The 12285-nt window shown below is 53.4% G+C and overlaps 1 protein-coding gene across 4 annotated transcripts in view; it reads left to right on the top strand.

Annotated features, from left to right (window-relative positions):
• Positions 1-12285, top strand: part of Kif17 (kinesin family member 17) — a 39408-nt gene that overhangs the window by 24384 nt on the left and 2739 nt on the right. Inside the window, exons 8-14 of one of the 4 annotated variants that reach the window (XM_085838773.1) lie at positions 1190-1734; positions 2467-2544; positions 4795-5021; positions 5516-5747; positions 6149-6407; positions 9183-9250; positions 10761-10878. In XM_085838773.1, the coding sequence (XP_085694899.1) occupies positions 1190-1734; positions 2467-2544; positions 4795-5021; positions 5516-5747; positions 6149-6407; positions 9183-9250; positions 10761-10878 (1527 nt within the window). Of the gene's footprint in view, positions 1-1189; positions 1735-2466; positions 2545-4794; positions 5022-5515; positions 5748-6148; positions 6408-9179; positions 9251-10757; positions 10879-12285 lie in introns of all 4 variants that reach the window. The other 3 variants (XM_085838772.1, XM_021161280.3, XM_029475718.2) reach the window with 3 other exon arrangements.

Below are 12285 nucleotides of genomic sequence, written 5' to 3'. Positions count from 1 at the left end.
CTTCCTGCTGTTCCCATGGGACTGGCAGAGCCGGGCTGGGTGTGTGGTCGGTGCTGATGGCTGGCAGGGGTGTGTGCCTGGAGCTGTGGGGGAGGGGGGGCTTTACTTAAAACCTTCCCTGTATTTGGTAAGGTTAGAGACTCTGGATCCTCAGAAAGCAGGTGAAGGAATTGAGGCCAAGGAGAGGCTCTGGGTATGCTGAGTGTAGCACAAGGAACCTGGACCCCGTTAGGGGAGTGCAGGACACAAGTGATGAAGAAATGGATGACGTTTGGTGATGGTGAGGCTCGCCTTTAATCCCAGCACTCGGGAGCAAGTGGCAGGCAGATCTGTGAGTTCGAGGCCAGCCTGGTCTGCAGAGTGAGTTCCAGGATAGCCAGGGCTACACAGAGAAACCCTGCCTTGAAGAGAAAAAAAAAAAAAAGAAAGAAAGAACATGAAAGAAAAAGGAAAGGGAGAGAGGGGAGGGGAGGGGAGGAGAAGGAAATGATGTAACTAGAATGTAAGAGAGATTCTAGAAGTGTGAACTGGGAGCAAAGGCTGTCCAATTGAGGAAGAGAGACCCTACTCTCACAGACACCCTGAGGAGGAGGGAAACATGGCTTCCAGCATCTCCTGCATCCCCAGCATCTCTTGCATCCCCAGCATCTCCTGCATCTTCTGCATCTCCAGCCTCACACAGCCCTCCAGTTTGCATATCACGCCTCCCTCTCTGAGGTCTCTGGTTTCTGGAGCTCTAACATGCAGCCAGCATTCATTTCTTCCAGGGCATCTGGAAGAATTGGTGGACAAGAGCCCTGGTGTGGCACTAGAGGAGGATCTGGGGGTCTTAGCCGAATGGTCAGATTTTAGGGGACCTCAGCCTTGGGAGGTAGTGAGACATGTAGGGTACCCTGCTCACATGGAAGAGCCATGCCAGGCAGGATGGTGAGAGCCCGGCCATCAGTGGGTGAGGGGTTAGAGGATGGGGAAGCACCAGTGCTACTCAGGGGTGGCTTCCTGGAAGAGGGGGTGAGGGCAGGGTCAGGCCCTGGCAAGGAGGCCATAGGGTAGGGATGAATGGATGGATGGGAACTGTAGCTGGGCTCTGGGCATCTTCAGGGTTCTGGCTTAAGGTGGTCTTTGAGACACAGTGGGTGGAGGGCCACCTTCCCCTTGGGAGACTGCGAGACACTCTTGTTTGCTACAGAGGCCATTCTCAAGGCGGAAGTCCTGTGTAAGACGGAGGTCATGTCCAGGGCCGAGTTAGCCAGCGGGCCCGAGTACTCACCTCCTTTGCAGTATGAGACTGCGGTGAAACCCACCATCCTCTCCATGCCCGACATGCCGCCCAATGGCGAGGTCACCAAGAGCCAAGCGCCCCTCGCTTTCGAGGAACCCCACATGGAGACCTCCAGGTCCGAGTTTTCCTATGAGTCCAATGAGTTATCCACTCTCGAAGACTCCGCCACATCAGAGGCCTTCCCTGGGCCGGAGGAGTTTTCCAACATGGAGTTCTCCATGGCTGCGGCCGAGAGCAGGTACCTTCCTGAGGAGTATCTCGGCAGCCAGGAGGCTGCTGCATCTCCACTGGAGGCAGAGCGCTATGTCCAGGAGCCATTGCTGGAGCCCCTGCGGATACTGGCAAGCCTGCAGGATCCTTTTGCTGAAGTGGAGGCCAAGCTGGCCAGACTGTCCTCTACTGTGGCCATGACGGACTCATCCCATACCGTCGTCCCCCAGATCCCTGAGCAGGTAGCAAATGTTCTAGGGAGCAGGCAGGATGGGCTGTGAGCATAGGGACTGCAGCCTCTGCCGCTCAGCACTGTCCTCTTCTGTCCCCCGTGACCTGTTTGGGGACCCTGCCGTCCTGTGGTCAGACACACACAGGGAAACCTGGGATGAAGGAAGCCTGGTTATGTTAGATGGGTACCTGTTCCCTTGGCAGGGCACCTGTGTGTGGAGAAGAGGGTGGGTTGCTGAGTTACTGCAGCCATCTTGACCTCCCAGCCTAAGAGACCTGAGGAGCCTGGGGCTCCTTTTCAAGACCACAGGGCTTGGGGTGCCTCCCCTGTCCCTTTCTGACCAGTTTCAGTTCTCTTCCTGTTTTAAGAAAATGTTCCTCTTTTTTCTCCCTATGTTTCTGTATTTCTCATGTGAGCACATGGGTGCACAGAGGCGCACACACGTAATAGCACAGGCCTTTGGAATCCCAGCTCCTATTTCATGATGGAACATCGGCCACTTGCCTCTCTAGGCCACCGTTTCTGCCTCTGAACAGTAGAGGTTCCAACATGTGCTCTGCCCGAGATAACACAGAACACATCCTGGGACACCATAGACGCTCGCCTGTGCCTGCCCTCTCCCTGTCACCTCTTTACCCGAGCAGCAGGCAGAGGAGAGGCAAGGTGCAGTGGGCGTCAGGGTAGAGGGATTTCTGACTCAAAGCATCCCTTCTTTTCCTCCCCCATTTCTCCCCACAAGCAGCCATCCTCGACTGACCTGCTGGAGCCCAGCGACACCAAGTCAGAAGTTGATGTGGATGACAATGTCGCCCTCAGGACTGTGAGTACCTGCCTCAAGTCAGAAGCTGATGTGGCTGTGGCTGACAGTGTCGTCCACAGGACTGTGAGTACCTGCCTGGCCTTCCAAGTGCCTGACCTAGCTGTTTGGCTTTCACCCTCCCTAGGCAGGTGGCCCCGTGGCTGAGCAATGTTTAAACAGAGAGGACTGCCACACGGTGTATAGGCAATGTGACTAGGAGGGAGGCCTTCTGTAGCTAGCAGCATTGGAGGCCACTGTCTTAAAGGAGCAGAGGCAGGGTGTGCAGGTAGGACAAGGGCTGCAGGAAGTCCTGGTGGGCCTAAGGCACTGCCGGGGACCTCCTGTAGCCCTGTCACACCCTTTGTCTTCTGCTTGGGACAAATCACAAGACAGGGGCGTGAGAGGAGACCTCAAAATTCTCTTCACATTTAGGGAGAGCAATTATAAGCCTGCCAGCTTCTAGGCATGGTCACAGGGCAGGGTGTGGCAGTAGGTGACAGACAAGATGGTGGGAGACCCCCTACTAGGAGGTGAGAAAGACAAGGAGGAGAACCTGGAGGAACGTTTCTTTTTTTTGTAACTTTGTATTGATTCTTTCTGAATTCCACATCATGTTCCACAATCCCTCCCACCCATCTCCCCATCCATTTATATCAGTCATCAGTCATCCACCCTTGCAACCTCCCGAGAGAGAGAGAGAGAGAGAGAGAGAGAGAGAGAGAGAGAGAGAGAGAGAGAGAGAGAATCTTGCTGTAGAAGCTGCAGTGTGTCACCGTGTGTCACACAGTGCACCCTTTTGTCCACACATCTTTACTTGTAAATGTCCATTCCAATGAGTCATTGGTCCAGTTTGAGACTTCTGGCTTCCACTACACCATCAATACTGGCTCCTCACTGGGACCCTGCTTGGACATCCTGTTGTCCTATGTCATGGAGATCCTGTGGCTTTGGATCTGCAGGACTGGCTCGTTCATAGATGGGGTAGATTTTGAGGTGGGCCAACTCAAAGCCCTGGATCTGGGCCTGAGAGGTATCTGAGCTGATCAGCTGAGCCTGTCAGCTCTCCTGCGACCACACCACTAGGGTTAGCTCTACTGTGCTGCCCAGGGGGTGCGGGGGGTGCAGGGCCTGCTCTCCCGAGTTCTACAGCCAGTGAGAGGCGGGGCCATTGGGAAGAGCATTTCTTGCCAAGGACTTCTGAGCAAGACACCAAGGTCCTCCAGGGGGCACGAAGGTGGACAGGTTGGGTGCCGAGGATACTTGGGAGAGATACAGCCGAGGTACCACCTGGGAAGGAGATCAGAGTTTCCATGGGCAGCAATGTAAGGTTCTAGTGTGGAAAGGGGTGCTATGGTCACCTTATATTTTGGAGAAAATGATCCTGCCTGCCTTGGTGATGGATTTGGGATCTGAAGAGTGAAGGCTGGGAGCCCATTTGGGGTGTTGGTGAAGACAATTGTAAGAATTAGAAACTGATGCCGGGGGTGGTAGCACACGCCTTTAATCCCAGCACTCGGGAGGCAGAGGCAGGCGAATTTCTGAGTTCGAGGCCAGCCTGGTATACAGAGTGAGTTCCAGGACAGCCAGGGCTATACAGAGAAACCCTGTCTCGAAAAACCAAAAAAAAAAAAAAAAAAAAAAAAAAAGAATTAGAAACTGTGTGCAGCTTGCTGCAGGTCGCATTCCTACTATGTTCCGTCCATCACGTACAGACATCTGAATCTTTTCTCTCTTTTCCATTTGCATATGTGTGTGTGTACAAGTTTTGCATGTGTGTGGGCCCATGTCAGCTGGTGCACATGGCTGCTGTGGAGGCTCAAAGCTGACGTTGGGAATCACCATTGATCACTCTTAACCCTTGTTCATTGAAACAGGGCCTCCCAACCAACCGCAGGGCTCACCCACATGGCTGGTCTCCGGAGCCAGCTTGCTCTGAGGGCCCCTGTCTCCTGCTTTCCGAGTCTGGAATTAGAGGGACTGCGCGTGGGTTTGGAGGGGGCAGGGGAAGTGAACTAGGGTCCTCGGGCTTCCATGGGCTGTAGCCATTGAGCAATCTCCCCAGCTCATGACATGTGGAACTTTTGGAGCTCCCTGGAACTCAAAGATTTTCAGATTCTGTGCACAGTGGGTTTTAGACTTTGGGGTTAGGGATGCTCGGCCTGCGTGTCTGAGTGTGTGTGTGTGTGTGTGTGTGTGTGTGTATGTGTGTGTGTGGTATGAACTGGGTAGGCTCATTCATGCCCCCATCCTGTCTTGTCTCCCTGTGTCCAGGAGCCTGATGTAAACCTGAGAGTGGCTGAGGAGGTGGTTTCTGAGGCAGAGACTGGCGTGTGGATGGAGTCTGAAGCCCAGGTGGCCCATGTGGCCCAGGTGTCTGAGGAGGCCCAGCCTCAGCCCTTGCTGGCCATGGTGAGCGTGAGAAGGGAAAGTGTGGGTGTAGAAGTGGCTGTGTTGACAGAGGAGCTGCAGCCTGTGGATCAACAGCAGGTGCTGGCCCGGTAAGTACCAGGGGTCAGGGGTCAGGCGCCCAGGGGATGATGGGAAGAACCCTATTCAAGGTTGGAGGTTGAGGAGTTGTAGCCTAGGCTTGGGTGAGGTGAGATCTGCTTCTCATCCTCTACTGAGCCCACACCAGGCTCCTCCTCCGCCATAAGAGGGGCAGTGGAGCAGGGGAGGTGCCACAGCAGGCCAGGTGCCACAGCAGGCCAGTTAGGCAGAGTTCTGAGCCCAGAGCCTACTCAGTCACCCGCTAGGATGTGATTCACTTGTAACGGATCAAAAACTGACGCACCACCCCTATGCTGATAGAGTACAGCCATGCGCCTACTCCCTGTCATGCAGTGTCAGGGTTTGGGGGTGGCTCAGCCCCTGAGCAAGCCGCTGTAGCTTTTTGCACCTCAGTTGTACCACTCTGTGAAGTGGGTTGTGGGGAGCAGGTGGCAGATGCCAGCAGGGTCTGTGATGCTTGCTTTTGCCTCCCGGCTGGCCATAGCTTGCAGTTGCTGGAGCAGCAGGTAGTGGGGGGCGAGCAGGCTAAAAACAAGGACCTGAAGGAGAAGCACAAGCGGCGGAAGCGGTACGCAGACGAGCGCAAGAAGCAGCTGGTGGCCGCACTGCAGAACTCGGATGAGGATGGCGGGGACTGGGTGCTGCTCAACGTGTATGACTCTATCCAGGAGGAAGTGAGAGCCAAGAGCAAGCTGCTGGAGAAGATGCAGAGAAAGGTGAGGCCCTGTTTGGCTCGGGTCCCTAGCTCCATGGTCCAGATGGGCATCAGCAGTCCTTGCTAACAGCTGGCAACCCTCTGTTCTTCACATGAGCATTTAATAAGTGCCTGCTGTGTGTCTTTTCTGCTGCTCCAGGAGAAATGTCTGAATAGGGCATGGTGGCCGCCGCTAGGGCTGTGTGGTTGAAGGCTGGGGTTTCGCAGGACTGTGGATATGCAGGAAGTGCTTATCACATGCTGGAAGGGAGGGTGGTGCATGGTGGGTCAAGGCCCGGACGCTGGACACAGTGTGGATGGAGTGAACTGGGGAGCCACTGGTGAGGGGGTGCTGGGGGGCACTTTGGGGACAAAGTGGGCAGAGAGGAGCTACTCAGCGCTTGTCCCTTCTCCGCGGCTCAGCTCCGGGCAGCAGAGGTAGAAATCAAGGACCTGCAGTCAGAGTTCCAGCTGGAGAAGATTGATTACCTGGCAACCATCCGCCGGCAGGAGCGGGACTCCATGCTCTTCCAGCAACTCCTGGAGCAGGTGCAGCCTCTCATCCGCAGAGACTGTAACTATAGCAACCTGGAGAAGATCAGGCGGGAGTCGAGCTGGGATGAGGATAACGGCTTCTGGAAGATCCCAGATCCCATCATACTGAAAACCAGCCTCCCAGTAGGTCAGGAGCTCAGCTGCCCTGCCCTCCCCTCCCTGACACCCCCCTGCGCTCCCCCCTCCTCTGCCCTTTGACAGCATCTAGCCACCTTGTGGAGGGACAGAGCCTGGCCTCTTCCTGCAAGCGGTGGGTGCAACCCATGTGCTGTCCCTGAGGGGCCCTGAGGAACTGTGCTTTGGAGGCAGACAGGTGTGTGTGTGTGGCGGGTGTGTGTGTGTGTGTGTGTGTGTGACATCTGTGACTTGAGGATAGTGATTGCCCCTTCTTGAAAGCTGCTGTGGCTGTGAGGCCTGTGGTGTGCTCAGGCATGTAAACGCCTCAGAGTGTTGCCTGGCACAGAATGAGTGCTTGGTTCTCTCACGACTGACAAAGGATCGTGATTAAAACTGGATCTCCAAACAAGGCACGGTCATGCATGCCTCTCATCCCAGTATTTGGGAGGTGGAGGCAGGATGATCAGAAGTTCACGGTTATTCTTGGCTACATAGAAAGCTGGGTTTAGGTGAGACCTTACTTCTAGATTGAAGCAGAACAGGGACTGGAGAGGTGGCTCAGTGGTTAGGATTACATGCTGCAGGGCTGGAGGACGGCTCAGTGGTTAGGAGTGCATGCTGCAGGGCTGGAGGGACGGCTCAGTGGTTAGGAGTACATGCTGCAGGGCTGGAGAGGTGGCTCAGTGGTTAGGAGTGCATGCTGCAGGGCTGGAGGGATGGCTCAGTGGTTAGGAGTGCATGCTGCAGGGCTGGAGGGATGGCTCAGTGGTTAGGAGTGCATGCTGCAGGGCTGGAGGGATGGCTCAGTGGTTAGGAGTGCATGCTGCAGGGCTGGAGAGGTGGCTCAGTGGTTAGGAGTACATGCTGCAGGGCTGGAGGGATGGCTCAGTGGTTAGGAGTGCATGCTGCAGGGCTGGAGAGGTGGCTCAGTGGTTAGGAGTGCATGCTGCAGGGCTGGAGGGATGGCTCAGTGGTTAGGAGTGCATGCTGCAGGGCTGGAGGGACGGCTCAGTGGTTAGGAGTGCATGCTGCAGGGCTGGAGAGGTGGCTCAGTGGTTAGGAGTACATGCTGCAGGGCTGGAGGGATGGCTCAGTGGTTAGTACATGCTGCAGGGCTGGAGGGATGGCTCAGTGGTTAGGAGTGCATGCTGCAGGGCTGGAGGGATGGCTCAGTGGTTAGGAGTGCATGCTGCAGGGCTGGAGGGACGGCTCAGTGGTTAGGAGTGCATGCTGCAAGGCTGGAGAGGTGGCTCAGTGGTTAGGAGTACATGCTGCAGGGCTGGAGGGATGGCTCAGTGGTTAGGAGTGCATGCTGCAAGGCTGGAGAGGTGGCTCAGTGGTTAGGAGTACATTGCTGCTCTTGCAGAGGACCAGAGTTTGGTTCCTGGCACCCACATCTGACATTTCACATTGCCAGTAACTCCTGCTCTAATGGGATATGACGCCTTCTGGCCTTTGTGGGTACCAGGCATGTACATACCACACACACACACACACACACACACACACACACACACACACACACACACACGTGTGCACATAAAACACTACACATGAACTAAAGATAAACTAGTAAATAAATCCATCAAACAGGCCAGGCATGGTGGCACCTGCCTTTAATCCCAGAACTCGGGAGGCAGAGACGGGTGGATTTCTGAGTTTCGAGGTCAGCCTGGTCTACCAAGTGAGTTCCAGGATAGCCAGGGCTATACAGAGAAACCCTATCTCGAAAAAAATAAAACAAACAAACAAACAAACAAACATGAAACAGAGGCTGGAGAGATGGCTCAGCAGTTAAAAATACTGGCTGCTCTTCCTGTATGTTGGAAGTGGTTCAAGAGTAGGCACTTGACCGGGCCGAGCCAGTCTCAGTCTTTCCACAAGCTCTGGTGTAAGGATGGCTAAAGGCAGTGGTTCTCAACCTTCCTAAAGCTGGGACCCTTTCACACAGTTCCTCATGTTGTGGTGACCCCGCCCCCAACTAGGTTCAATTCCTAGCACCCACAACCTATCTGTAATTCCAGTTCCAGGGGACCTGACATTCTGATAAACATGCAGACAAAACACGAGTGCACATTAAAAACAAACAAACAAACAAACAAACAAACACCACAACCATGAAACCAAAGCAAAGAAAAACAAAATGGAGTCTTATAGGATCAGATTCACAGCCAGAGCCCTGAGTTAGACGGGACCATAGACACCAGCAGTTCAAGGTCCAGTCTCTGCTTTGGCCATCGACTTCCTGTGTGATTTTTATGAAGATCACTGTCCTTCTCTGAGCTTGACAAAGAACCCATTCAATTCTGATGAATCTCAGAGTAAAATCAGATTTTCTGTGGATCGTTTTCCAGCTAAACATAACTATGGTCATTTCAGCGGTAGGGGCATGTGTGTGTGCATGCACATGTGTTTGTGCGTGTTTGTGTGTGTGTGCATGTTCATGTGTGTACGTCCACTTTCTTGTATGGCGCCCTGCAGCCCTCTTTCTGGTCCGTGCCCATTCATACCTCCACCCCAGAATTGATGGACAGCCATAGATGCCAATCATCCAACTAAAACTCCAGCCAGCTCCGTTTCTCATGCGTAGCAGTCTCCCCACAGGTCCTAACCTGGTGTCCAGCAGGGAGCAGTGGCATCCCTTCCTCTAGCCGAGTCCTCATCCCTTGGCTAGGCTGGGAAGTGTCCCTTGTTTGCTGCCTCCAGCCAGCCTGCCCCGCCCCAGGCAGGGCGGCCCCTCAGGCGCCTTTCTTCTGCCTTCTCAGTTTCTGTTTTCTCGTAGCAGTTCCAACTGGGACACAGAACAAGCCAGCTCGAAAAACCTCTGCAGTAGACAGTGGCGAGCCACACATGGTAAGGCCGGAGGGTTGGAATAGAAGGCTGGGGTGGGGGTGGAGGTGCCCACAAAGTGGGTCAGTGAAGCCTCAGGCTGCTTTTATCTTGCCTGGGGACAAAAGCCAGGAGCTGAGTCTGGACCTGTTTCCAGCACTATGTCAGGTAAAAGGACCCTCAGGTCTCTCATTCAAAATTACAAAGTGGGAGTCTATTCCAACCAAACACCCACTAGGGCAGTTCATAGTGACTGCCTACTGTGTCTCGTGCTGGCCTAAGGCTGCATTTATCTCAGTGGCTTAACTGCCTAAGAAAGAAAAAGCTTTAAAACACTTTTAGCCTGGGACTTCGGCGAGGTGATATCAGAACATGCTTACTTCCAAGTGACAGATGCAGTCAACACAAAATGGAGACCTCGCTGATCCACACAGATGAATCAGGTTCAGGCATGGCTGAATCTAGGGCCTCTGTCCGGGCTCTGTGTCGTGCTTTGCCCTGGATCTTTGCCCCTGAGCTAGCCAGCTTCAGGCTTTCTTCCCAAGGCCTGGTTATGGCTACTTGCAGCTACACAGCCAGTGGTTCTTAACCTGCGAGGTAGAGGCCCTTCTGGGCTTTGAGTGACCCTTTCACAGGGGTTGCATATCAGATACACCCTGCATATTGGTATTTACATTATTATTCACAACAGTAGCAAAATTACAGTGACAGAGTAGCAATAAAAATAATTTCATTGGGGGGGGGGGCGGTCCACCACAACATGAGGAACTGTATCAAAGGGCTCCAGCTTTGGGAGGTTAAGAACTGAGATCGGCTCTGCCTGGTGGCATGCCTACTCTTCCAACATTCAGGAAGATGTAGCTCAGTGGTTAGTGCTAGCCTGGGTCCTACATCTGAGCCTGGGACTTCTGTCCCACCTGAATGGGAAGAAATAATTACCCGGTGTAAAAGATCTAGACCAAGGAAAACAAGCTCGTGAGAGCCAGTTTGAAAAAGAATCTTCAAGCAGGGCAGTGGTGGCGCACACCTTTAATCCCAGCACCTGGGAGGCAGAGGCAAGAGGATTTCTGAGTTCGAGGCCAGCCTGGTCTACAGAGTGAGTTCCAGGACAGCCAGGGCTATACAGAGAAACCCTGTCTTGGGGAAAAAGAAAAAAAAGAAAAGAAAAAAAAAGAAAAGAAAAGAAATTTTCCCAGGAGAGAAAGGGAAGAAGAATTGGCCACAAATAGCTGGCAGTGGAGTTTTTGCTGTTGTCTTGTTTTTGCATTGTGTGTACATGGAGGGATTGGGGCCGTGTTGTTCTGACACGCTTGCCTCTGGTGAAGCTGGAGGAAGGCACATATACCTCCCATCTCAGGGAGGGAAGGGGTGGGGAGGCGGTGACTTCCCTGCTCCAAGCTGCCTGGGTCCTCACCCCAGGAGTCATGGGAGTGACCCCAAGAGATGTCCAGCACCAAATGGTGCCACCCATCCCCACAAGCTCTAGGGTCGGCCCACCATGGCTGTCCCTCAAGAGCTTCTGAAATCTCAGCAGGAGGAAGACAGGTATAAGCTGATGCTCAGCCGGAGCGACAGTGAGAGCGTCGCGAGCAACTACTTCCGCTCCAAGCGGGCCAGCCAGATCCTCAGCACGGACCCCATGAAGAGCCTCAGTGAGTGTCCTGCCCTCGGGGCTCCCCTCCTCCACACCTGCTGGGAAATATGCCGCGGGGATGATTTTGGATTCAGGCATGAAAACCTTCCCCCACGTAAGCCTCAGCTTCCTCAGTTATGAAGTAAGGGGCATGGCCTCCACTTCTCCGGATTACAGGAGGAGAGTGGAGAAATAGGGTCACATAATAGGTCATTGTGGTGGTCCCCGTTTACTGCTACGATGAATATCTGAGAGAAGCTCCTTAAAGGAGTGCCAGGATGTGGCTCAGTTGGCAGAGTGCCTGCCTGGCATGCTCCAGGCCATGGGTTTAATTCCTAGCGCTGTATAAAACAGGCTGCAATGCTGCTTGCCTGTAATCCCAGCCCTTGGGGAGTGGAAGCAAGGGGCTGAGAAGTTCAAGGTCACTTTTGGCTACAGAGAGAGTTTGAGGCCAGTTATGTGAGATCCTGTCTCAAAAGGAGAAGACTGAAAAATCGATTTGGTCCTACAGCTTCTCCTTTGTGTGAGAGACCAAGGGGGAGGACCATGGCAGTGGGGACCTGCTTAGCTGTTCACATCATGGTGGCCACCATGGTAACCATGGAAACCAGTAAGCTTTTAATATGGGCTTCCCCACTTTACTTTTCTGATCCATCCAGGCCTCTAGCCTATTACACGATGTTACTCCCTTCTTCATTTGCAATATGAAGAAGGATAGTATCACTTCTGAGTCATCCCTTTGGACTCAAAAGTGACACTAGGTCTAGGTCTGAGATCCCAGCAGAGCATCCTTAGAGGGGTCCCAGCTGCAGAATGAGGGTCTCAGGAGGGCAGGTATCCCATAGACAACTTAACTCTGGAACCTACCCACCCACCCAGACACACCCAGAGATGTGCGTTGCATGGTCCTTAATACAATCAAGTTGATAAGATTAACCTTCACAGGGGCTGAGAGTTGGCTCAGTGGTTAAGAGGACCCAGGTTCAGTTCCCAGCGCCTACATGGTGGCTCACCACCATCCATCACTCCTGTTCCAGGGGATCCAGTGTCCTCTTATGACCTCCTTGGACATTGCACACATGTTGTTTACACACATACATGCAGACAAAAACACTCATACACACACAACAAATCTAAAGTTTCTAAAAATTAACCTTAGTACAGAGTCTCCTGTCTGCTCAAAGAGAGGGTCTTGGACACATGAACAGGCCCTTGCATGGGGATACGTATGTCAGGCCTCCTCAGAATCTGTTATGGTAGCTTTCCCCAAAGGAAACTATGCCAAGGGAGCAGAAAGGTCCCCAGAGCAAAACAGTTCCAAGAATTGGAAAATCACTTCACTCTTCTCTTAAAACTAAAAACAGAGGCTGGTGGAATGGCTCATGGGATAAAGGTGCTTGCCACAAAGTCTGAGGACCCGAGTTTG

The sequence above is a fragment of the Mus caroli genome, unplaced genomic scaffold (assembly GCF_978045245.1).
Source record: "Mus caroli unplaced genomic scaffold, Mus_caroli_1 scaffold_6, whole genome shotgun sequence".
NCBI classification, from domain to species: Eukaryota; Metazoa; Chordata; class Mammalia; order Rodentia; family Muridae; genus Mus; species Mus caroli.
The sequence above is the reverse complement of the archived record's forward strand: the minus strand, read 5'-3'. Positions and strand labels throughout refer to the sequence as shown.